This window comes from Dama dama, chromosome 28 (genome assembly GCF_033118175.1).
Source record: "Dama dama isolate Ldn47 chromosome 28, ASM3311817v1, whole genome shotgun sequence".
Taxonomy (NCBI): Eukaryota; Metazoa; Chordata; class Mammalia; order Artiodactyla; family Cervidae; genus Dama; species Dama dama.
Window position 1 is genome coordinate 58,058,805 of NC_083708.1, and position 26,063 is coordinate 58,084,867.

A 26,063-nucleotide genomic window follows, 5' to 3' on the forward strand; every position below is an offset into this window, starting at 1 on the left:
TGATTGGCTTTTATATCATAGGAAATACATTTAGCTTTTAGAAACAGTTTGTTAGTTAAAAAAAAAAATACATTATCTTAGCCTGCACACAATGAGGTTTTGTCCCCTTCTGCTTTGTTCAGTATTTTCCAAAAGGTCAACAGTTTAAAGAAAGCATTTTGTTTAAGCTTGCACTGAAAAATCTTTTCATGTTACAGCAGGCTTAAAAATATTTTTACGTTTTCATGCAGTACACCTGATCTCTCTTTTAAAAGAAAGTGTATTTAGTCTAAATTACATTCTTATAAAAACAAGGTGAGGGGTGGTTAGGTCAAAGCACTCCTTCAGGAACCATAAAATTTGGTCAACCACACAAATGAAACTGTAGGCTGAACAAAGTATTCTCACTTTCATTCTTTAAATACAGGATATTTAAATACAGGATATTTTCCATAATGTTGAGAACCATATTTAATGCTTGGAAGAGAGATAAGTTCAAGGTGATAAAAATATTAAATAGAATATAACATACCTCTCAAGCTTCAACTTTTGACTGAAAAAAAGAAGGTATAGACATGAAACACCCCTTCCTTGACTTTGGGCTCCCAAAGTCTAGAGTAAAATTAGAATATTCAATTGATCACAGATATTTACTACACTCAATGCAATAATGCACTAACAATTGAAAAAAATACTGCAATATTGTACACCTTCTCTGTATTTTACATTATCTTCCCCACAGCTATTGAAAATTCCAGCCTCAGTTTGAAACACAACCTACACGACTGGCCATAAGTTGTTAATAGCTCTGCTTCTTAGGAAAAGCACTATTGTGGCATTTGCTCATTTTAGCCAATAGCACAAGGGAAAAAAGAAAAAATACACATGGGAGCCCTAGTTGAGTTTTTGACAATGCTAAGGAACAAAAGCAGACCAAACACAGTCGTTGAAAACACTCCTGGATTTGTCTTGAGATGCTGTGATCTCTGAGTTAGAAGCTGGCTGACCCTGTTCTGTCTCCTGGCCGCCACTGGTTTTCCTTCCATGGGAAACAAGATCCACATAACCTGCCATACTAGGTGCACTTGGCCTTTCACGTGTCTCCCTAGTCTCTTCCCTGACTCTGATGGAATTTCCCAGTTCACAGTAAGCTGCCTGCTTCTGATGGGCAGGAGTTATACAATCAAAATACCACCAAAGCATTAAACCGTTTTCAGCATTTCTCAACAGGGATACCCCACGAGGTAACAGATCTCTTAATGGGTGAGAATAACTTCTACTTGGAACACGACTTCCTGATCGTCTCAGGATTTCCGTATCTGGCAGCTCTCAATACACTGATGTATACTGAGGAAGGATTCTGAGGAGGTTTGGTGATACCTTGTTGGGAACAGATTTGGAAAACACGAGGTACCACGTAGCCCTACAGCCCCGTGATGCTGCGCTGGGAACAAACAGGGAAATGGAGAGAGCAAAGCGCCCCTACAGTTTGCGACCGAACGAGAATCCCTGGGGAGAAGTCGTCTCCCCACCAAGGAGAAACCAGATGAGCTCACAGACCTAATGATAAACTTGAGAGAACAGCAAACTAATTCCTCGTCCGGGCTTCAGAACGATGACAAACATCTACATTTATTAGGAACGCCTAGATCCATTGATTGTATTTAAAAGAACAAACCCAAAACAACCCAGCTTGAGGGGCAGAAGACGCAGGGATTAAATGCATACTTTGTTTCTCTGGGTGTTCCCTTGTCAAGAAGTCACATTTTTCTCTTTGGCTCAATGAGCAAAACTTTATTCAAAATTACAGACAACAGTACTTGGTTCCTGTGTTTATAGAAATAGAATCGAAGTTTCTATGCATATATGGGATTTTCAGGAGATGAACATAATGCCACAGTCCAAAGGACAAGAAGCTTGAAAGATAATTGAAAGTTTCAATATACTGTTACTTTTCAACTTTGTACACCCCACAGAGCAGAGTGAAAATCTAGGGTTCCATGATGCTGGAGAATTTAAGTCAATTTATTGAATTATTTACCTTGACATAGTCGCTACAAAGCAGTGGGAAGCTTTTGAGGTTCCTCAATGACAGAACTCAATTCAAAATGAAACACTGTCTTTATAAAATGTAGACCAATAAACTCAAATTCAGAAAGGTACTCTAAGATAATCTGGCTGGGAATTAGATTATAAAACTTTCAGCTAATTGTTATGGGAATGTTTTTTCCATTAATCCACTTGAAAATCACTATGATTGATTGTAGTATTTCTATATTTTGGCTGAAAGATACAAACATCATGATCAAATGATCTGAACCTTTCTCATTTGAGTTCACTATTAACAAACATTTTCAGTGCTATAATGCCAATGAACTCATTATTTAAATACACTCTGACTTTTCAAAACATTTTAAGATATACTGGATCTTACGACATCGTGAAAATCCTTCTCCTCAAAATTTGTTTGATGAGTTTTCCCTTGGTTAAAATGTCAGTATCTTGAGAACTATGAACTTGAGGGAGGCTGTCTGGATCTTGACATTCCTCAGCATGTCTATTACAGCTCTTCAGAAAGACTCTGTCCAAGCACAGCAGCTGTGTTGCTATGAATGACGGCTTGATTCGAGTTCACAGGGATGAATGTTTTTTCTTGCTTTTCAATTACATTATTTCATATCGGGAATATTAGGATTTAGGCTTACACATCATTCAGTTTCTTAGCATGGCTAATTAATTTGAGCTTTTGAACTTCAGATGAACTTGGGCTGAGGTTTTAAGTCTATAATGAAACCTGAAACCAAGCACGCTTCCCCTGGTTTCAGTCTAATTGTTGAAGTCTTCATAACTTCAGGGCGTAGGAAACGTGTGTCTGGCACATTTTAGAAACTAGTGTTTTGATTTTTTTTTAAAGGCAAGTTCTGCTATGTGCACAATAACCGACACCTTGGACATAGCTCTTCTGCAGCTGCAGGACAGGAAATCCTCAAGGATCCTTTCTCAGGCCATTTGTTCTTTAATTTGTTCAGTCGCTCGGTCGTGTCCGACTCTTCGCAACTCCAGGGACTGCAGTGCACCAGGCTCCCATCTTTCACTGTGGGCCCTAGTTTTCCTTCTGTACCTTAGTCCTTAGTTTAGCAAGTTCCTCCTCTAAACTTCTAATGTGTTCCTCCAGCGTGGCCTTGTCTTGCTGGGCTTTCTGACTGGCTTGGCTTCGTGCTTCTTCAATCTTCCTCTCATACCACTTTTCCATCTGGGTGGAAACAGCCTCAAAGAAATACTGGGTGAGCTCCAGCGCCTGGGAGGCGTCTCGACCGTGAGGGGCGCTCTGCTCGCCACCCGCTGCTAGAGGCGGCGGCTGCCCGCCGGCAGTGCTGGCTGCTGGCTGCTGGCCTCGGTGCCTCGTCTGCCCGCTTTTCCCAGACTTCTTGGTCTGGGTGCCTCTGTCAACACAAGGCCCAGCCTGTGGATCGCCTCTGGCTGCCTCTTTCAAGGGGAGCGAGGCTGTCTGGACCTTGACGTTCCTCAGTCGGGAGCCCGTACAGTCCGAGGAAGACAGCTCCTGCTGCTGGAGTCTGTGGGTGGCGGTGGAGCTGAGGGCCTTGTCCTTGGGCCTGACCACCTGGGGGGAACTGTCCGAGGCGGCTACTGGGCCTGCAGTCACCACTGACTGATCCACACCTGGTTTTGGAAGGAAAACAAAAGTCAGAGTGAAGCTAGTTCATACAGGCACCTGGGCCGGCATTTGAGAGTCTTGGGAATCCTGTAACCGCCAGCCTCTCCATCACCACCTGCCTGTGCAGCTTCTCCCATCCTTTCCTCCCGCTTCTCCCTGGATTATGATGTTGGCTTGTCGGCGCTTTCAGGGGTACTGTGTGAGACCCACTCATGGCATCTAAGCCAAAATGTTGCTGGCCTTTCCTTTAGCCTGTCTCAATCTACACGACTTCCCAAGTGGCTGAGTGGTAAAGAATCTGCCTGCCAATGCAGGAGATATCAGTTCGATCTTGGGTCAGGAAGATCCCGCTAAAGAAGGAAAAGGCAACCCAGTCCGGTATTCTTGTCTGGGAAATCCCGTGGACAGAGGAGCCTGGTGGGTTACAGTCCATGGGGTCACAGAGAGTCTAAGCGACTAAGCGACTAAACAACAACCATCTACATGAGAGGGCTCTGGGTACCACTTCCTGATAGGTAAGGATGCTACATCTCACTGTATGTCCTAAAGCTGAGCTGGGCACTTACTGATGAGTAAGCACCCCCATTCTAATTTCTGGGCCTTTTCCACACCAGAGCCCCAGATACAAGTTTCTTGACCCAGTTTGGAGAGGTGGTCCTAATGCCCCTACCCAGAGCTCTATGACAAGTTCCATAACTAGTCCCAGCATGAAAAACTTGCCCAGGATTTTCCCCACCATTAAGGCACAAAGGTACAGAAATGGTCCATGATAATATAAAATACACAACACACATCAAAATCCCCCATGAAGGTCTAATTACTAAGGCTGTGCATGTCCTCAAATGATCATTGAGTATAACCACTGAGCTAACATAACGGTGCTCTGCTAAAAGCATCTCTCATCCAGCACCGGGGGCAACTTCGATATACGATCTGTGGTTTAGCGAGGCTATACAGATGTAAGAGATGTGGGCTCAATATGGGTCGGGAAGATCCCCTGGAGGAGGGCACGCCAACCCACTCCAGTATTCTTGCCTGGAGAATCCCCTGGACAGAGAAGCCTGGTGGGCTACAGTTCACAGGGTCAAAAAGGGTCGAACATGACCAAAGCGACTGAGCACCCGTGCAGAGCTGGCCAAGGGTGGAGGGCTGATCAAGGACGAGGAAGGCAGAGAGGTGCACGGGGCGAGCGCCCTGCCCAACAGACAGATCCCCTATCACACGGGCTGTCTTCAGACACAAGAAGAGAACTCGACCTGGGGGTTTCGTCACCTGTGGCTGGAGGGGCTCTCTCTGCATGCTGGTTACCTGTGGAGGACTCGCAAGTGGACGGCGTGGACTTAGTCCTGGAAGCCCTAGAATCTCCAGAAAGCTTCAGCTCCAGATTCTGAATCTTTAACATGCACCAGGTTTTTAATTCATCCACCAAGGACATCTAAAAAAAAATCCCACAAGTTAGTACACAAATCATCAGGAGACTGTGATACACAGCTTATGAACTAAAGCCTCAAGAATGGGCTTTTCAATTATGATAGGCTATTATCCGGACAAGTCCCAAAGTTGTGGGCTGCCTCCCTTCCACAGCCCCACCCCACCCCACCCCCACCCCACCCCCCCGCGCCAAAGCCTGGGATTCACCTAGCACCCAAGCCGATAGCTACCTATCATCTTCATTAAGTGACTTAGAGGCATCTTAAAAGCAAACACCCAGGTGGTGCAGTGGTAAAGAATCTGCCTGCCAGTGAAGGAGACACAAGAGACTCAGGTTCCATCCCCGGGTCAGGAAGGTCCCCTGGAGGAGGAAAAGACAACCCGCCCGAGGACTCTTGCCTGAGACTCCCGTGGCCAGAGGAGCCTGGCGGGCTCGTCCGAGGGTTGCAGAGTCAGCCGTGAGTGAGCACCCAGCACCTGCAGCGCGTCTGGCCGCGCAGGGGCACGGGCTCACGCTCACAGGAGCTCGTTTCGCGTCTGCCGTCCCGGGTGGCCCGAGCGCTCGGGCAGGAAGCGCGCTCTGTGCCCGGCAGAAGCGCAGCGCACAGCAGCGACCCTGGCGGAGCCCGCCTCCTCCCCAGCACCTTCTACGAACTGCCCGGCCTGCGCCTCCTACCTGCACGGTCAGTCACAAACCGGAGCCGGGCTCCAGGCTCTCCCCTACCTTCAGGCTATAAAACACGCGCTCTGTGATGCGAGCACGCTCCGAGGACCTGGGCGCTCTCAGCGGCAGGCCTGCGCCCCGGCCGGGGGCGGGGTGTGGACGGACGCGCAGGCCGCTCTCACCTGCCGTCTCTCCCCCTCGCGCTTCTCCGAGTCCCAGTGCTGCTGCAGGCGGCTCAGGCACTCCGTCCTCTCCGCCGAGAGCCGCTCCACCATCAGCTTGTCCAGAACCCGCATCTAGCATTCAGGGGGCGGAGGGGGCGTGGTGACTGAGATGACCGAAGGATGCGCCCTGAGGCCCTCCTGGGACGAGTGGGGGCCAGACAGAAGGCCAGCACGTCCCGCCCCTCGCCCTGTTCTTTCCGTGAGGCCCTCGTGGGCCTCTGCGCTTTCAGAATTCCTGAGTATGCTTCTGTGTGAGCCAATGCTGATTTCTTTCTCTCATTTAAAATCCTGAGTGGGTCCAGAGAATATAGATACACAGTAAATATACAATTTGAGCCAATATATTCCTTGTCAGTAAAAGAAAATTTGTATGGGCCTTTGAAAATTAATTCCAAGACTATTGTTACAAGGAAAAACTCTTTCTTTCTTTTTTTTTAGGAAAAACTATTTCAAGGAGTATGGAGCTATCCCAGTTCCTCTTTTTTAAAAAAAAATTTTTTTTTAATTTACTTATTTTTAATTGAAGGATACTTGTTTTACAATATTGTGTTGGTCTCTACCAGACATCAGCGTGGATCAGCCAAAGGTTTACCCACGTCCCCTCGCACCTCCCTTCCCATCCCACGCCCCTAGGTCCGACTCCCTTTTTTTTTTTTTTTTTTAATATTTATTCATTTATTTGGCTGCACCAGGTCTTAGTTGCAGCATGTGGCATCTAGTTCCCTGACCAGGGATCGAACCTGGGCCCCCTGCATTGGGAGCTCAGAGTCTTAACCACTGGGCCAGCAGCGAAGTCCCCCGACTCCCCTTTTAAAAATGTTTTTTAACCCCCTTCCCCTTTTTAAAGGTGAGTGGCTGCCCGAGAAGAAATGAAAGCCGCTGAATAGTCAGCGCTTTCCTCCAGCATTCCCAGTGAACAGACGCTTCACTGAAAGTTCTCACAGCGCCTGTGAAGAAGCGGGTGGACGGAGTTCAAAGGGGTCGCGTCAGGGAGTGGCAGCTTATGGTGAACAATGTCAGATTCGTGATTTCCGAAGAAGAAGATTTAGCTTCGGGACCAGGGACCAGGCTTGACTGCTCAAGAGCTTTTGTGTAGCAGAGTTTTACTAAAGTATGAAGAGAGGCAGAGAAAGCTTCTGACCAGACACCAGGAGGGGACGGAGAGCGCCCCCCTCGCCAGTGTGAGCGAGGGAGTTATTTACAATAAAGCAAAAGAATGTCTCAAGTTTGTGAAAACTTTACCAGACCCACTCCCACAATTTACATTTTAGGATAACAGGATTAGAACTTAAACAATAGAAAAGGTCCTACCAGACCCACTCCCATAATATACATTCTAAAATAGCAGGACCAGTCAGAAGGCTTTCAGGAAGGAGAAACTGTCCTCAAGCAGGATACACTGCTGTTATACAATCCCTGGTACAGAGTTTAAACTGAGTTGTGTAATCATCAGTTTCAGGATAAAAAGAAAAAAAAAAGTTTTATGTGACTAAGACTAAGGCATGTAGAGGGGAAAAAAGATGTTTGTCCTTTCCTCTTCCTTGGGAATTCCAGGCCCCTATCTCCTCCTCGAGAGCCCCAGGCCCCTTTCTCCTTCTCGGGGACCCCAGACTTCTTATCAACCTGCCCAGGAACGGACTCTCTCAGGAGGAGCGACTGACGGTCCCCTTGCAGTCACGTGCCCTTCTCTGCTCCTCCAGTACCTAAGCTGCGGGGCTCTGACACCCACTGCCTGTGGGCCCTGACACCCGCTGCCTGCGGGGCCCTGACACTCGCTGCCTGCAGGACGGGGCCCTGACACCCGCTGCCTGTGGGCCCTGACACCCGCTGCCTGTCTGCCTGCGGGGCCCTGACACCCGCTGCCTGCGAGGCCCTGACACCCGCTGCCTGTGGGCCCTGACACCCGCTGCCTGTGGGCCCTGACACCCGGTGCCTGTGGGCCCTGACACCCGGTGCCTGTGGGCCCTGACACCCGCTGCCTGTGGGCCCTGACACCCGCTGCCTGTGGGCCCTGACACCCGCTGCCTGTGGGCCCTGACACCCGCTGCCTGCGGGACAGGGCCCTGACTCCCGCTGCCTGCGGGCCCTGACACCCGCTGCCTGCGGGCCCTGACACCCGCTGCCTGTGGGCCCTGACACCCGCTGCCTGCGGACTCTGACACCCGCTGCCTGCGGGCCCTGACACCCGCTGCCTGCGAGGCCCTGACACCCGCTGCCTGTGGGCCCTGACACCCGCTGCCTGTGGGCCCTGACACCCGGTGCCTGTGGGCCCTGACACCCGCTGCCTGTGGGCCCTGACACCCGCTGCCTGCGGGACAGGGCCCTGACTCCCGCTGCCTGTGGGCCCTGACACCCGCTGCCTGCGGGCCCTGACACCCGCTGCCTGCGGGCCCTGACACCCGCTGCCTGCGGGCCCTGACACCCGCTGCCTGTGGGCTCCGACACCCGGTGCCTGTGGGCTCCGACACCCAGCAGGACAAACTCCCAGTGCACGACAAGCTCCGCAGAAGAGAAAGGAGCCGCTGTGAGTGGGAGCCAGCATGGAGGGCTTGGCAGCGGCGCCTCTCCTGCCGGGGACATACTGACATTCCACGCTCAGATGTTCGTAAATAAAAGAGGAGCAGCAGCTCCGGAGATGTGGTGAGCCCCTTCTGCTTGGGCTCCTCATCCCGCACAGCCTCCTGGGACCCGCTCTCCTCCTGTTTCCTAGGACCACCCTGCTCTCCCATCTCCCGCCCCCTGCCTAGACTGGACAGTACCCAGGCTGACACACAGCTGTGTTCCTGGGGCATAGCTGACGTCCAGGCACGTGCTCCAGACTCATGCTGTGCTAGAGTCAGTCCCCTGAGACCCAGAATGAGGACCAAGGTTCTACACCCCAGTCTGTCACCTTCTTTGAGCCAAACAGAGGTCCGTGAGACATCTCAACATTCACCTAACGCATTCCCCTCTCTGCTTGGGCTAGCTAAAGTCAGGTTTTATTTACAAAACAGTTTAACTATTCTATTATGGCCCAGATAGTTTTAAATAGGCTTTTTATGAAATGCAAATAACCCACAAACCTTAAAAATAATTTCACCAATAGACAGGGACATACAAATTAAAGTCAAATGTCCTTAGTTAATTTGGAAAAAACTTAAAAAAAAAGACATTCAATGATAGCAAAGCTTTGAAACAGAAACTCAGATCCTGCTTGTAGGATATAAATTGGTACAACCTTTCAATTAAGTAGCTTGCCAACACTTATCAAGAGCCTTAAACATATTCTTAACTTTGGATCGCATTATCCTAATTCTAAGCATATAACCTCAGAAGCAATCAAGTTTCTGTACATAAATGTTCACAGCGTTTATTGGGTAGAGTGAAAAATTATAAGCAACTGTAGTGTCTAACAAAAGGTATGGTTAAATAAATTATGTGGTATTGATGTGCTGGAATATTATGAAGCCAAGGACGTGGGGAAGTGCTCAAGAAACAAAATTAAGCGGAACGGCTTCCCTTGTGGCTCAGCCTCCTGCCAATGCCAGAGACACAGGTGTGATCCCTGGTCCAGGAGGACTGCACGTGCTGTGGGGCAACTAGGCCTGCAAGCTGTAACCACTGAGCCCACGCCCACAACAAGGGACGGCATGACAGTGGGAAGCCAAGCCCTGCAACCAGAGAAAACCCGCAGCAGCCACGAAGGCCCAGCACAGTCAAACCTAAATAAAACTTTATTAAAAAATAAAGTGAAGTGAAAAAAGTAAAGTAAAATTCTATTTCCACGCATAGAAATTATACACCACCATTAAAAAGCACACGCTAGCTCCTTTTACTAACTTAAAAAGTAAACTGAAAATAAAAAACGCACAGTATGGTTCCATTTTTTGTTTAAAAGTGAAAATTAGTAAGGTTATATCTATAAAAGAAAAAAACCTACAGGAAAAATACATAGTAATGGGAGGGTTTCTGGGCAGGGTCACTGCAATAATAGTTCTGCATGTGAGGTGTTTTCCCCAAATAACATGTGTTACTTTGTAAGCTTTTAAAAGTTTTTGTATATTTAAAAACCTATATCCATCACATATCTACTAATTACAAAGAGAAAACATACCTTTACAGTGGAGAGAGACAGTGGTTACCAGCTTAGCCAAGCAATCGAACTTAGCGTCAGTAATAACGAGACATCCTGACGTGTCTCTTCTGACGTGATGTAATTTGAAGCTTACACAATTAACTATGAAATATTCTTGCCAAAAATATTTAACCTAAACCTAAATAAGCATCTAGAGTAATGATTCTCAAACTTGTTTCTACCAGCATCACCTGGAGATTCTTTTAAAATACCAGTCACTAAGACTCTGCCCCCGGAGTTTTATTTACAGTTAAATTCAGGAGATTTGGGCGGAAGCCCAAGAATTTGCATATTTTCCCCCCCAAGTCCCCAGATGATACTGATGCTGCTGGTTTGGGGACAACGCATCGAGGATTACTGCTCTAGACCCAACTTTCACTTTACAGACAGAGGGATAGAGGGACAAGTGAAAAAATCCATGAAGAAACTGTCAGACAAATCCAGACTATAAAACATTCTATTAAACAAATGGCTTGGACTCTGTTAAAAAGTTGTTATGGGAAGAAACAAGAGCCACAAGAAGAAACCAGGGGCTGTTTTAGATGAAAACAGACCCAACATATAGTATACAAACACAAAGGATTCACTGGACCCTAGGTTGGGATTGAAAACAAAAACCTGCTACAAAACACACCTATTTTAGGAGAACTGAGAAAATCTGAATATGGACTGCACATCACACAATTAGTGTTACTTTTCTCAGATGTGAAGACAGCATCGTGTAAGGAAGGACGAGATCCCCATTCTTAGTCAATGTGCTCTGGAGTACTTAAAGGTTAGGGTCAGCAAACGGGTCAGCAAACGAACCAGAAGTGTGTGCAAGAGACACAGTGCAAACGTGGGAACACAGTGACTACTGGCTGAGCCGAGGCGGAGGCTACACAGACGTTCAGGAAGCTGTGCTTGCAACCTTTCTGCGTGTGTGACTGCTTTCAAAATAAAGTTGGAAAAATAAAGAAAGCTGCACGTGATTGTATTACTTTAGTGTACAAGGGGCAAGGGGAGTAAGGCACATAGGCATAAAAGGACTGGAGGAAATAAACCCAAATATGAACAGTGCTTTTTCATCATAGTAGGTTCACAGGTGATTTATTTTCCTTTCCTAGTTTTCATGTGTTTTAAAAATGTTCCATAATGGTATATTTTATAATCAGAAGCAATTAAAACATGCTCTTAAAAATTTTTAAGTCAGTGGCTTTCAAGAAGGCACATAAAGTGATCACAAAGGGCAGAAGACCTAAATAGACATTTCTGCAAAGACAAGCAGGTAGCCAGGAGGCATGTGAAAAGATGGTCAACACAACTAAATATTAGAGAAATGCAGATCAAAACCACAGTGAGGTATCACTTCACACCCATCAGAATGGCCTGCATCAAAAATCTACAAACAATAAATGCTGGAGAGGGTGTGGAGAAAAGGGAGCCCTCCTATACTGCTGATGGGAATGTGAACTGAAGTATCCACTATGGAGAACAGCATAGAGGTTCTTTACAAAACTAAAACTAGACCTGTCATCAGTTCAGTTCAGTCGCTCAGTCGTGTCCGACTCTTTGCAACCCCATGGACTGCAGCACACCAGGCCTCCCTGTCCATTGCCAACTCCTGGAGTTTACTCAAACTCATGTCCATTGAGTCGGTGATGCCATCCATCCATCTCATCCTCTGTTGTCCCCTTCTCCTCCCGCCTTCAATCTTTCCCAGCATCACGGTCTTTTCGAATGACTCAGCTCTCTGCATCAGGTGGCCAAAGTATTGGAGTTTCAGCTTCAGCATCAGTCCTTCCAGTGAATATTCAGCACTGATTTCCTTTAGGATGGACTGGTTGGATCTCCTTGCTGTCCAAGGGACTCTCAAGAGTCTTCTCCAACACCACAGTTCAAAAGCATCAATTCTTTGGCGCTCAGCTTTCTTTATAGTCCAACTCTCACGTCCATACATGACCACTGGAAAAACCATAGCTTTGACTAGATGGACCTTTGTTGGCAAAGTAACATCTCTGCTTTTTAATATGCTGTCTAAGTTGGTCGTAACTTTTCTTCCAAGGAGCAAGTGTCTTTTAATTTCATGGCTGCAGCCACCATCTGTAGTGATTTGGAGCCCAAAGAGATAAAGTCTGTCACTGTTTCCACTGTTTCCCCATCTATTTCCCATGACGTGATGGACCAGATGCCATGATCTTAGTTTTCTGTATGTTGAGTTTTAAGCCAACTTTTTCACTCTCCTCTTTCACTTTCATCAAGAGGCTTTTTAGTTCCTCTTCACTTTCTGCCAAAAGGGTGGTGTCATCTGCATATCTGAGGTTACTGATATTTCTCCCAGCAATCTTGAAAAATTGCCAGGAGATCTACCATATGACCCAGCAGTCCCACTCCTGGGCATATACCTGAAGAAAACCATAATTCCAAAAGATACATGAACCACAATGTTCACTGCATCACTTTACAACAGCCAGGACATGGAAGCAACCTAAATGTCCATCAACAGAGGAACGGATAAAGAAGATGTGGTATATACATACAATGGAATATTACTCAACCATCAAAAAGAATGAAATTGTGCCATTTGCAGAGATGTGGATGGACCTAGAGACTGTCATGGAAAATGAGTCAGAAAAAGAAAAATATTCTCTATTTTAATGCATATATATATGGAATCTAGAAAAACAGTACAGAGGAACCTATTTGCAGGGCAGGGATAGACACACAAACAGAGAACATATGGATTCCAAGGGAGGAACAGAAGGTAGGATGAATTGAGATTGGCATTTACAAGTATATACACTCCTATGTATGGAGGAGGAAATGGCAACCCACTCCAGTATTCTTGAATGGACAGTCCCATGGACAGAGGAGCCTAGTGGGCTACAATCCATGGGGTCGCAAGAATCGGACACAACTGAGCAACTGAACCTACCTACCTACACTGCTACGTATAAAACAGATAACTAGTGAGTGTAGCGGGGGGGACTCTAACTCAATGCTGTGGGGACCTAACTGGCAGGGAAATCCAAAAAAGAGGGGACACGTGTGTATGTAAGGCTGAGTCACTGTGCCGTACACAGAAACCAACGCAATATTGTAAAACAACTATACTCTGATAAAACTTTTTTTTTTTTAAAAAAAGAAAGAAATCACAATGGCTCTAAAGAAATCACAGGCCTCTCCTCTGACAGCCTGCCCGACATGCTCAGGGGAGAGTCTGCAGGACAGAAAGGTGTGCTGAGGTCTCTGATTTCACTTTCCGCCAGAACACGGCATCACGAGGAGAAGGGCGACCACTTACTTGGTGCTGGGTCTTATTCTCCATGTGCCCCAGCTTCACATTCATCTTATCCTGAACCGACACCAGCTCTGCTTTGATCTCCTCCACAGTTGCTTCCAGCTGATTCTCCAGCTTGTTGATCAGGGGTTCACACCGACAGCCATTTATTGGCGCCTAGGAGGAAAGCCAGAAAGGACCCATCAGTTCAGCTCGTTTACTCCTTGGTACCCGTCCTGCGTTGGTCAGGTCACCTGGGGGACACATGTGATGGTGGACACTCACCCCTGGGGAAGCTCTAGACTGTCACACAAGCCAAGCCTATAGGGCTGGCAAACGCTAAGAAGATTCAGAGAGGGGAACGTACAGTCCCCGTCCTCAGATGCCTTTGTGTGTGTGTGTGCACTCCACACAGCTTGCAAGATCTTAGTTCCCAGATAAGGGATCAAACCCAGGCCCCTGGCAGCAAAAGCAACAAGTCCCACCCACTGGGCTGCCAAGGAATTCCTTCAAGCTGCTTTTATCCTTTCCCTGGTCTAAAAATTATCTGGTCTCCTAAGGACGGTGCTAGAGAAAACTCTTGAGAGTCCCTTGGACTGCAAGGAGATCAAACTAGTCAATCCTAAAGGAAATGAACCCTGAATACTCATTGGAAGGACTGATGCTGAAGCTCCAATACTTTGGCCACCTGATGCGAAGAGTTGATGCATTGGAAAAGATCCTGATGCTGGGAAAGATTGAAGGCAAAGAAGAGTGTAACAGAGGATGAGATGGTTGGATGGCATCACCGATTCAATGGACATGAATTTGGGCAAGCTCCCAGAGACAGTCATGGGCAGGGAGGTGTGCTGCCATCCATCAGGTCACAGAGTCGGACATGAGTTAGCGACTAAACAAGGTTGGTGCAGAAAGCCTTGCGGCGTCCCTTGGCTCACCAGGCCTAAGCAGCAGGAGGGTGGTGTACTATTTAGGTGGGGAGGGCCAGCTGGCTTATCATCAAAGCTCCTGCCTTCTGGAGTCACTGCCTACAGTGGATATCAGCCTCCAGCAACAGGGTTACAGACTCCTTGCCTGCAGCCCTCGGGCCTGTCGGTACCTGCATCACTTTGCCGTCCTTGCCCCGGTACAGCGTGTAGAGCTGGTAGGCTCTGAACTCATGCGGCGGGGGCGGGGACGAGCAGCGATGCCTGGGCCTCTTTTTAGGGTGATTGTGAGCGTGCACGTTCTTCTGCTGGCCGGGCTGCTGGTCTGCTGGAGGGGTGGGGTCAGAAAACGCTGACACCTGTAGGAGAGGAGGAGACCGCTGCTGTGAGCACGCGACACCTGCGAGCCTGACGCCCAGCCAGCGGCTCCCCCCGACCCACCACACTCTCTGGCGGCGTTCTACTCTAGGGACCACGTGCCAAGGGAGCTGTCACACGCCAACCTTGGGTCTGCAGCTGGCCAGGGCCAATTTCTGCACTCTGGCTCCGAGGCAGCAAGCCAGCCAAGTGAAGTGGCTTTTTAACTGCTGGCCATGACGCTATCCCAGGGCCCTCCGCCAGCCCACCTCCCAGCCCTCTCGGCGGCTCTCACGTGCCTCCTGACCTTGGGTCTTGACTTTCTCTGTCTGCTGTCCTTTGCTCTGGGCTCCGGGGAGGCGGACAGGACATCTTCTCTGGCCTCTTCTTTCCTGGGTGCAGCCTGTTCACTGCTGTGGGTGTCTCCTGCTGAGACACTTCCCTACAGAGGGGGGAAAAAACCCAGACACCTCCTCTACTGGACCCCTCAGCCTTATTCCATCATGGCATAACATTTCCCAGACTCCATCCACTTAAAGCACCCCTGGGAATCATTGAAAAAAAAAAATTTCAGACACAGGGAACACTGCTTGTGATTCTAACTGAACACCTGAGTTTTTCCTGGGGAGTTGAATATTTGTCTTTTTATTTATTAGGTGCCAAACTAGATATCGCCTTGGGTCTCATTCTGAGTTTTAGAACTTCAGGAAGCTAGCACACATGAAACACTTCAGCATTAGAGGGGTTTTTTTTAAATCTTTTACATTTCAACAAAAAGAAAACCCCACTCATTCTTTGAACTTGGACCCTCACAATTCATAGAGGAGAATGAGAACCCTTTGAAATGAAGGGGGGAAAAAAATCACCATCTCTAGTCCTTTTGAGAACGTTTACAAGTTAACATGTAGAATTCATACACAGGAACGTAATGAAAGTTACAATGCCTTAACCCTGGAAATTGATAAGATTCTCAAATGGACAGAAAAACAAGTACTTGGTATAAAATTTTATGTCCCCAAAATTGTCTCTAAATCCTAGTCTTCGTCCCCCTGGGGGAGCCGAAAGGCATGGTTCATTCCAGAGCTGCCACGTACAGTTGTGCAAGCTGTTCACTGCACAAAGGCACGAAGCCGAGGGCATGGGTGAGGCAGAGGGGGCTGAACTCCAGCTCCGGCTCTTCTCACCGTAAGTGCCCTGTGCTAGGCTGATGTCCTGGAGGCATCTCCTTCTAATTTGCACTAGGAGCCTTGTGGGCTAGCACTGCCTGGGTTTATTCCCTAAGAGGAAACAGAGGCAGCAAGCTACGCCAGTGGTCCTCCAAGTTTAGTCCAGATTCAAATCACCTGGAGAGCTTGTTCAACCACAGATTGCTGGGCCCCACCCCAGAGTTTCTGAAACAGTGGGTCTGGGGTGAGGCCCCCAAATTTGCATTTCTAACAAGGTTCCAGGTGACAAGTGGACCCACATTTTGCAGATTTCACTGCTCTACATGATGGAGGGTGTGCTGTCAGAGGCCGTGCTGTCCCCATGGAAGTGACGGGGCCACAGATGCTCAGGGCTCGCAAATACACGGGGTGTTGGAAAAGACCAGTGGCATGCGAGCCCACAGCCTGAAATCTGGGGAGAGTGGAAGACAAGAGGCCGGAAGGAAAGACAGGCTCTGAAGGACCCAGCAGGAAGGAGAGACGGAGGCGGGCCCAGCGGAGGCAGGGAGAGTTTCCCACCCGCGGGTGGGCGGGAGGGCCGCCCCACACCTTGCCTTGGGCCACCTCATCTCTCGGCACAGACTGAGCTCTCCTCTCTTCCTTGAGCCTCTCTCTCTTTTTCCTCAGGCTTCGCCCACGACTGAAGCGCAAGACCTGAAGGAGGCAAGAGGCATCGTTACAAACCACTGGTGTGCGCGGACCTGCCGAGAGCCTCCAGCCGAGCAGGGGAGACCACCTGCTATGTCCCGTGCACCCTGTGCTGGGCACTCAGGGTCCCAGAGGTGCAAGGACATCGTTCCTGACCTTCAGGAGCTGACGTCTACAATGACACTAACAGGCACGTAGTCTGGGCCAGGGCCACCATGTAGGTGTGAGCAGGTTGTACACTGCTCAACTCCAGGGAGCACCACTCAGAGTCCAGGGCAGGAACGGAGTCCCCTGGGGTTGTGCGGCACGGCAGCCCGATGCCAGGCACAGTCTGTCTTGGGATACAGGGCCTGATCTAGCCCACCAGACGTCCTTCTTGGCCGAACCGTATCCAGGTCGTATTCAGATAGAACTTTTGTTCAAATATAACTGAGATGCACCTGTGAGCCACAGGACCAGCCGCGGGGCTGGAGTCTCTTCACCCAGAAGCAGCCTTTGGTCGGCCCCTTTGAGTGCAGAGACATGGAAGGGACACAGGCAAGGACATGCGGGGCCCTGCAGACTGAAGCCCGGCAGCAAGCTGGAGATCTTCAGGCAAGTGATCTGACCCGTCTGCACTCCGGCCTCTCAAACATGAGAACAGGGAGCTGCTGGTATTAACCAAGACAAAGCAGGCAGCAGGCACACCTGGTCAATCGGTCACAGTCAGGGGTCTCCCACCTGCCTGGGGGCCTCAGAGTCGCAGAGTTGGCAGAGAGGCTTCTAAGCGAACACAGAACACAGATCTTTGAGCTGGTGGGAACCTCCAGTCTCTGGCTCAGCCCCACACCCTTCTCCTCCAGACTCCCTACTCCTAGTTCCAGGGTTCACTCCATTTAAATAACCAAAGGAGGTCAAGAAGTTGGAAGCACTTTCAAGGTCACACTCTTTCTGCAATAAAACACTATTTTATTGTCTTATAGATGGACAAGTGTTCTCTGAAATTCACCCTAGTGATTTTCATCTCAAGGTCAGACTTTCTTCTTGTGTTCATTAAATTCAAATGATATATTATAGGACAAAAAAAAAAAAAAAAACCCAAACAACACCATCAACAGGCAGTGGGTACCACCTAAATGGAAAATATATGCCTGCAGCTGAAAAGAATTTTTAAATTATATTCTCATCCCCTGAAAGCCAGCAGGTCTAAAAGTGTCCAGGGACCCCTGTGTCCATGAGGTTAAGATTATTTTCATAATATTACAACATTGGCATTTTTCACACTCACTCTCTCATGAGTGTACTGTGGTGTTTGCCAGAAGCTACGTAAGTGATATTACAATAGATTGCATGCAGAAATAAAAGATGGCAGAATTCTAAGTAAGACAATTAAGAAGATGTGCGAAAAACGTTCAACAATTCTATTCTCCTCAATTTTTGTTTTGAAAAGTATTCTTTTGCAAAATGATGCTATTTATGTTATTACAAAATGGATTTACTTTCAAATGATTAAAGTATTTAATATTTCTCAACTTTATTTTCAATTGGCAACTATTGATAGATATAAACTCACATACATAAAGTTCATTATGGGCCTCCATAACGTTGAAGAAAAGTTAAAGGGTCTTTAGATAGAAAAGGTCTGAGAACCAGAGCCCTAAGCCAAATGTAGACTCAGTAGGAAGCCGAGTCAGATGAAAAGAAGAAACTAGTGCCCGCTGCTCATCTGCTTTACGGACACTTAACAGCACACAACTCCAGAATCAGCTTAAAAGTCACTTTCCGAAGCGTCTGTGAACCACATCCACCAAAAATGAGAAGTAACATTCAGTTCACAAAACACTAAATAATCAGAAAAATTCCCTCCACTGACCACATTATTGGCCAGTGACAACTCTGCATGGCTCACAGCCTTTCTCAGAGAACTATACCATCCACCCAGATCATCAGTCTTCTCCACTTCACAGAAACCAGGGAATATTAACCCTGAGGTCTCAGAAGGAAACACCCTCATAGTACTGCTGTGAACCATCAAAATCCATGATCAACTAAGGTGCCGGGACAAGGGGATTTCTCATTTCAGGTAAGACAAACACCGAGGCCATTTCTGTAACTACAGATCAACAGAACAGTATGCATGCAATTTTATGCATATTCCAAAGCTTTTACTTTGCATTGAAAAATAAGGGTTAGTACATACAATTATGTAAAAAAAAAAAAAAAGAAAAGGAAAAGGAAAAAGTTTAAAAAATATTCTATTTATTTGCTATTCAGTATGGGTGTGGAGACTTCTCTGATGGGTGTGGAAAATCTTGCTTAAGCCTTTTTAAAAAAAATATTTATTTATTTGGCTGCTGGGTCTTAGTTGTGACATGTGGGATCTAGTTTCCTGACCAGGGACCAAACCCAGGCCCCCTGAAATGAGAGCGTGGGGTCTTAGCCACTGGATCACCAGGGGAATCCCAAGCCTTTTTTTTAAATGGTAAAGGCTAAAGGAGAACCCACAGAGGAAAATAGTTCACAAGTGAGTTTTATCCCTGGGAATCTAGATCCCTGGGCTCTAGAAGATAAATGACAGGCAGGTTAAAGGCACCTCAGTCCTTGTGTGCCAGGGGAATCCTCCACCCCACAAGACTTGACGGTCTTCATATGGCTGAGCACAGGGCTGGCTGTCCATCAAACTGCCAGACTCTGAAACGCCAGGTAACTGTGATGGATTCTGACACTTATACGGCACCCTGTCCTTTTTGACCCAGGAGAGGCGAGCATTTTTCTATCAGGATTCTGGAGGTGATTCTGCTGAGAATCTGTGGATCTCCAGAGCCCACTGAAAAGGACTTACTCCATGGACAAGAGGGTGATCGATTCTGCAAAAGATAAAATCTTAACTACTTCCAGAAACTGCTAGTTACATCAGGCATGTTTTTAACAGAGATGGAATCAAGGCCACCCAGAACCCGAGGCTGCCTGGGCCTGGGCAGCACCTGGGGTCCAGCCTGTCCCTTTGGATCCCCGAGTCGGTGCCTTCTTGCAGCATTAGCCAGAATAAGGTGGAAAAACAATCACTGTTTGCCGTAAAGGAACAGAGTAGCTCCAACTGGGAAATAACCAAAATGTCTAACATTAAGGAAATGGTTTAATACTGGTCAGCAACCAGAAAAGAATATTATGCTTCCATTATGATAAATAATTGTGAAGACTGCACAACAGTTTCCTATCATAGATAGGATAAAGGGGAGAATACAAAGGGGGATATACATAGTAGGCACAGCTATATAAACATTATGTATCTGTGGAAGGTACTATAAACAAAGCTATTTCAGGGTGCTGAAATCATAAATAGCTTATAGATTATCATGATTAAATTTCTGACTTAGATTGTTTCAACCTCAAATATCAGTCATCTATTAAAATTGAATGATGGCAAATATACCATCATGCAATATTTAATTAAAAGGAGTACAACTGTACTGTACTCAACTGCCTTTAGTGGGCATATATGGCTGCCCGGACAGATGCCCATTCCCACCTTTCTCTGGGAAATACCTCCTGTAACCACGTGGTCAAACATCTCCCTAAAGCACCTCTGTCCCATTTGTTCTGGGCATCTGCCCCAAGCTCCCAATCACGATCTTCTCTGATGATGTTTTATTGTTTTCATTTTTTGGCTGCGCTGCACACCCTATGGGGCCTTCGTTCCCCTACCAAGGATCAAACCCACGTGCCCGGCATTGGAAGCAGAGTCTTAACCACTGGAACGCCAGGGAAGTCTCTCCTACAACGTTTTAAACTGGTACTTTTCCCGGGCTAGGACATTACGATCCAGGAAACTGGCTGTGACAATGATCCAGCCACGGAGAGGAAAGGATGCCCGTGTATGAGAACAGCCTGCTGGGCCTGAGGTCTCTGGTTCCAGTTTCCGGGAGGCTCACGCGGATTCCTACGTTTCCCACTCCCTGCTCAGGAAACCCACCAGTCCCTTACATAATGCGGTCTGATCTGGCTTCAGTAGATCGCGACCCAAGGAATCCCAACAACTCTGAAGCCCCGGCATAATCAACACAAGGGAGAACGCAACAGATCCTACCTGGGGCGCTTTGGTGAGGAGGAGAGCCACTTCCGGATTATTGTGGTAGCGGGCAGTCTCCAGCGGAGTCCGGCCTGCCTACGGAGAGGCACCGGGAGGGCGGGTGAGAACGGGACTCCAGCCGCGACGCGCGCAGCCCAGCCGGGACACGCGCGCGCAGCCCAGCCGGGACACGCGCAGCCCAGCCGGGACACGCGCAGGCCAGCCGGGACACGCACGCGCAGCCCAGCCGGGACACGCGCAGGCCAGCCGGGGACACGCGCGCGCAGCCCAGCCGGGACACGCGCAGGCCAGCCGGGACACGCACGCGCAGCCCAGCCGGGACACGCACGTGCAGCCCAGCCGGGACACGCGCAGGCCAGCCGGGACACGCACGTGCAGCCCAGCCGGGACAGCGCTCCGGGGGCTGGCAACCCCACAGCGGGGCACATGAGCACCCATACGTGCCCAGTGAAACACAACTGCGCATGTGACACAGCCCTGCTCCTGAGCCTCACCCATTTAACAGGGGAGCCCAGTCACAGCTTCAGAAGGCAGTGGTGTTTAGTCTCTAAGTCGTGTCTGACTTTTTTTCGACCCTGGCCAGGCTCCTCTGTCCATGGGATTCTCCAGGCAAGAATACTGGAGTGGGATGCCCTTCCGTCCTCCAGGGGATCTTCCCAACCCAGGGACCGAACCCGCATCTCCTGCATCGGCAGGTGGAAAGTCAGACATGCTCAGTGACTAAACCACCACCAGTCACACCCAAGGGAAGTGCTGACGCTGTGACCAGTGAGTGACTGGGAGACCAAGGTCGGGGCGCTGCTCAGCCAGGAAGGCTTCCTGGAAAGGAGACGAGGGAGGTTTAAAAAACAAAACAACACAGACAAGGCAAAGATGGAACATCTCAGCTGAGGAAACAGAATCATAAAACTCTAGCCAGGTGATACATTTACCCTGGAGAACAACGGAGAAGACACCTGCAGGGCAGATCGGGGTCTGGCCACAGAGACTCAAGAACTGGATTGTGAAAAGCAAGAAGCTGTGGCCATGACAGAGGCTCGAGGGAGATTCAGCCCCAAACCAGGAGCTGATGACAGCGGGATTCAGAGGAAGGAACGGTGCCCAGTCAAGGTACTAGAGCTGGGAGCCCTGCGGAGGATGGCTAGATAGGGAAGCCTTTCACCAGCTTCCACACCCCAACGCCCCAGGCGACTGTTCTGCCCCCAGGGGCCCCCTGCCCCCCACCAGCCCGAGGCTGTGCCGTTTCAGGAGCGCACACACCACGGGCCAACCTGGAGAAAGAGAGGGTGTCTGAGCTGGGGCCTGCTATACGATCAGACAGACTGACAGACAGACAGACAGACAAGGGACGGGAAGGTGAGGGGAGAGGCGGACAGGGAAGGAGGAAAATATTGAGAGGAGGAACAGAAGATGATGTTGGAGAGAAATGAACTGGAGCTTTGAGGAAGACTGACCTGGTGGCCATTTTTCTGAGGACCACATCTGTTTAGAAGGCCTGGAAGTCACTTCCAGTATCATCTACTTGCCCGTTTACTTAGACACCCCTGACCCTTTTCATGTCGGGACGTGCTCACTGAATTGTCTGAAGAGGGGCCCTCGGAGTTTGTAACATCACGGGGCTGTTGAGAGCAGGGGTCCCCTCGAGCCCACCCCCTCTGGCCCCAGGGGTCGTGGGGTGGGCACGCTGCAGCTCTTCCAGAGCGAGGCTGGGCGAGGCTGTGTGCTCTGAGTTCGCAGAAGGCGAGGTGGCCACAGCACAAGCTGACCCCACAAGGGGTGGGCATGGCTTTAGAAACCGTGGCTGCAACTCCACTTACATTATTGACGATGGTCCCATCTGCTCCGGCTTCCAGCAAGATTTTAACCACCTTCTTGTGATTTAGGGCAGCGGCAATATGAAGTGCTGTGTCTCCAGCCTGGAATCCGTCAGAAGAAAGCCCGCTGAACCCCGTGGGGTCATGGCCCACAGCCCTCCAGCTTTTTCTCCCATGGCTTGGTGGTGGCTTTTCAAAGTTAAACTAAAGTTTGCCTTAGACTGACAAGTGGCCCTTGGCTAAAGTATTATGTGGTTCTTTTTATTATCTCTTTAAAATATTTCTTTTAACCTATACTTTATTTTTTAAATTATTTTATTGAAGTATAATTGATTTATAATGTATTAATTTCTACTATATAGCAATGTAATTCAGTTATCTATATTTTTATGTCCTTTTCCATTATGGTTTATCACAGGATATTGAATATAGTTCCCTGTGCTATAGAGTAGGATCCTGTTGTTTAAATGTGGTTCTTTTTTAAAAGAGATCTTGGGAACTGAATGAACTACGTACAAATACCACATTCCTTTCTGAGTGGGATGCCAGAAATCACAGGGCAGGGCTAAGTGCAGGGAGGCCAAGCAATGCTGGGCCAAGGATGTTGGGAACGGTAGGCCCTGACCTTACACAGAGGCAGGATCTCAGCCCTGTTTTTTAAATATTTCTTTTAACTCATACTTTTTAACATTTTTACTTTAAAAGGTAGCTCTGGACCCTGTCTGTCTGCCCTGGCAGAGGATGGGCAGAGAACCCCTTGGTTTCTGAGCTAGAACAAGCAGGAGCTTCTAAGGTAGCTACTTCTACAAGCCCCAGAGTAATAGCCCAGCCCTGCAGCCACTCTTAGGGATGTGAAAGGGCCACTGGGATCATCCTACAGGCCAGGGAGTTTTCTGTTTCGGTGGAGTCACTGACGATAGCGTTCATTTAACACCAGCTGTTTTCAATTCCTTACCAAATTTAGCCAATAATTTATTTTTGACAAAAAGCATTTCAGACAATCAGAGGAGGATATGAACAGATGCAGCTTGGTGGGCCAATTCCAAATGCAAATGTTGGTTTTAATTCCCAAACCGGATGACATAAATAAGTCAGACGCATACAGAAGTGAAATCACTCATTCATTCATTCCTGGCAGGTGATCAAGTATGAAAATCCAGCCATCTTCAGGCCTCCTTCCCTGGTGAGTAGACAGGGAAAGTGTTCATTTCATTCCTGAGTCACCTAGCTGTATGTCAGGGGACATTCTGGAGCTGTGGTTTCCAGTCTCTGCTGCTCACTGGAATCAGCTGGGAAGCTTTAATAAACTACTGACGCCGGAGCCCCACCCAGGCATTGACTTAATTGGTCTGGAGCATGGATAGGGCATGATGAGTTTTCAAAGCTCCCAGGTGATTGAAACGTGCCCCCCAGGTTGAGAAGCACTGGTTGGTGAGGTCTGTGTTGGGGTAATCTGACAAGCTAGGATCCACGGGGAAACTGTAGAATGACAGACTTTAGCTGTTAGGTCAGTGGTTCTCAATCCTGTCTGCACACTCAGGCATGGGATTTTCCAGGCAAGAATACTGGAGTGGGCTGCCATTTCCTTCTCCAGGGCAACTTCCCGACCCAGGGATTGAACCCTGGTTTCCTATATTGCAGGAAGTCTCCTGAACTGCAGACAGATTCTTTACTGACTGAGTCACCAAGGAAGCCCACACTTAGACCAGGAGCATTCAAAAAATACTGTTTCCTGGACCTCATCCCCAGATGTTCTGGTCATCTACATTAGGGGTGGGATTCAGGAATGGCATATTTAAATTCCCTTTTGATTCCAATATGCAGCCAGGGCCAGTAATCATCATTATAGGGTATTTTAAATCTGAATCATGATCTAATTTTTTTAATTTCAGATTTATGCACCCAAACTCAGAAAAGCCGAACCATGCATCCATTAGGTATAGGTTTCAATAAATAACAAGACAACTTTTAAAAATCCAAATGACTATTGAAGAGTCACATTTCCACAGGACATGGTGATAACCACAGCTTTATCTCAAAACCCCACTACACGGTGTAGATACTGACCACGCCCCGAACTTCACAGAAACAAGTGGCTCCATCAGCTCAGCTCACATGAAGGGGGCGGTGGGAGGAACAGAACTCGGGAATCACGACACCGGACGCCCGTGCTTACTCACCGAGCCACTCTTCCTTGCGGGTTTCATTTCTAAAAATCACACTAACGACAAAACTCACCCCCAGGATTTCTAAAAAGGTTCACGACGCAAATGTGGTGACACGCCCTGGAACTCCAGAGCAACCAGGGCCACGGGAAGCCTGCGCTTCCTCAGAGGCCAGCACTGGCGAGCCCCGCATCGGGAGAAGGCACCGCCTCCCAGCACCCTGTCCCCGCCGGCGCTCACGCACCTGCCAGCGGACCGTGGGGAGGACACGTGCACTGACCTGGTTCTTTTCATGGACAGAACAGAAAGCGCTGAGGAGGAGCTTAATGATGGACAAGTGGTTGTAGCGTGCAGCGATGTGCAAACAGGTGTCGCCTGCCTGCGGACAGAGACCACACTCTAAGCACAGCCTGGGTGGTTACAAAACAAAACAGCAAATTAAAAGAAAACTATCCTTTAAAAGCTAGCAGACAAGCATGTGTTCCTCACAGGGTAATGGCCTGAATGACGAGCATCTCCTTTATCACAGGTGCTCACTCCACGACTGGCAGCCCTCCCCTGCGTGCAGCTCTCTTTCCCACCTGGTTTCAGGTCCTGGAGGCCTGCTGCCCAAGAGACCTTCACCAAAACTGAGAGAGGCTCTGCCTAGCAGGCACTTACTAAGACTCCACTGACCCCTCCCTCTCCTACAAACCAAAGGCTCTGGATGACACTGCCCAAGACCGATAGCTTCGCTTTGGATATGAGACTTTCCCCATCACAGATCCATCGTGGCTGAATGGACTAGGAAAGTGGGATGAGTTGCTGGATTTTAAGATTACGTGCTCTAAAAAATTCAAGTGCATCCCATTCCAGCAGTACCCCAGGATCCCATGGGGAGCAATGTAGTCTAGGGAGCTGATGAGGAAGCAATCACTGGGCATAAAAAAGGACATTCAGAAACGCTCAGGAGCAGGGTCTTCCTTGGTGGGCCCAGGCCAAACTGCTCCCAGAGAGAAAACGAGAGAACTGGAGACGATGTCGTGACGTTTTGCGGAGCTCCCCTGACTTCTCACTTGAGCTCTAGTTCTGTCTAGAGATGGTGACACTTCAGCACAACCTTCTCCTGGACTAAGCAGGAACCAAGCTCAAAGCTGAAGCTCAGAGCATTCTCAGGACCACTTTAGATAAGCCTGCCCCAGTCAGGGAGCCCCAGCTAAAAGTCCTTTTTTTTCTTTGGCCACGGTGCACAGCCTGTAGGACTTGCTTCCCTAGCCAGGGATCAAATCCGTGCCCCTTGCAGTGGAAGCACAGAGTCCTAACCACGGGACCACCATGGAAGTTGCCCAGCCAAAGTCACTTTTGAGAGAAGCCTCAGATTCTTTTGCTACATGGCATCAGCTTCATGAAGGAAATGCAGTGTCCGTGGAGGGAAGGGGGATGCCCGTGGGACCTTTCAGGTCAGGAACCTCCAAGAACTACTGGTCATCAGCTCATCCCAGGGATGCCTCAGGGACAGATTTGTAGATGCTGGGCATGGAGCATCAGACAGCCTC

General features: G+C 48.5%; 1 protein-coding gene across 1 annotated transcript in view; it reads right to left on the reverse strand.

Annotated features, from left to right (window-relative positions):
- Positions 1-1,765: 1,765 nt before the first annotated feature.
- The window catches only part of ANKRD6 (ankyrin repeat domain 6), a 64,968-nt gene continuing 40,670 nt past the window's right edge, over positions 1,766-26,063 (reverse strand). The window contains exons 7-16 of the mRNA XM_061131621.1: positions 24,809-24,907; positions 22,367-22,465; positions 20,547-20,624; positions 16,382-16,486; positions 14,935-15,069; positions 14,444-14,629; positions 13,372-13,524; positions 5,933-6,046; positions 4,964-5,090; positions 1,766-3,660 (exon numbers count right to left, since the gene is read on the reverse strand). Coding sequence (XP_060987604.1) covers positions 3,083-3,660; positions 4,964-5,090; positions 5,933-6,046; positions 13,372-13,524; positions 14,444-14,629; positions 14,935-15,069; positions 16,382-16,486; positions 20,547-20,624; positions 22,367-22,465; positions 24,809-24,907 — 1,674 coding nt within the window. The 3' untranslated portion in view covers positions 1,766-3,082. The remainder of the gene's footprint in view (positions 3,661-4,963; positions 5,091-5,932; positions 6,047-13,371; positions 13,525-14,443; positions 14,630-14,934; positions 15,070-16,381; positions 16,487-20,546; positions 20,625-22,366; positions 22,466-24,808; positions 24,908-26,063) is intronic.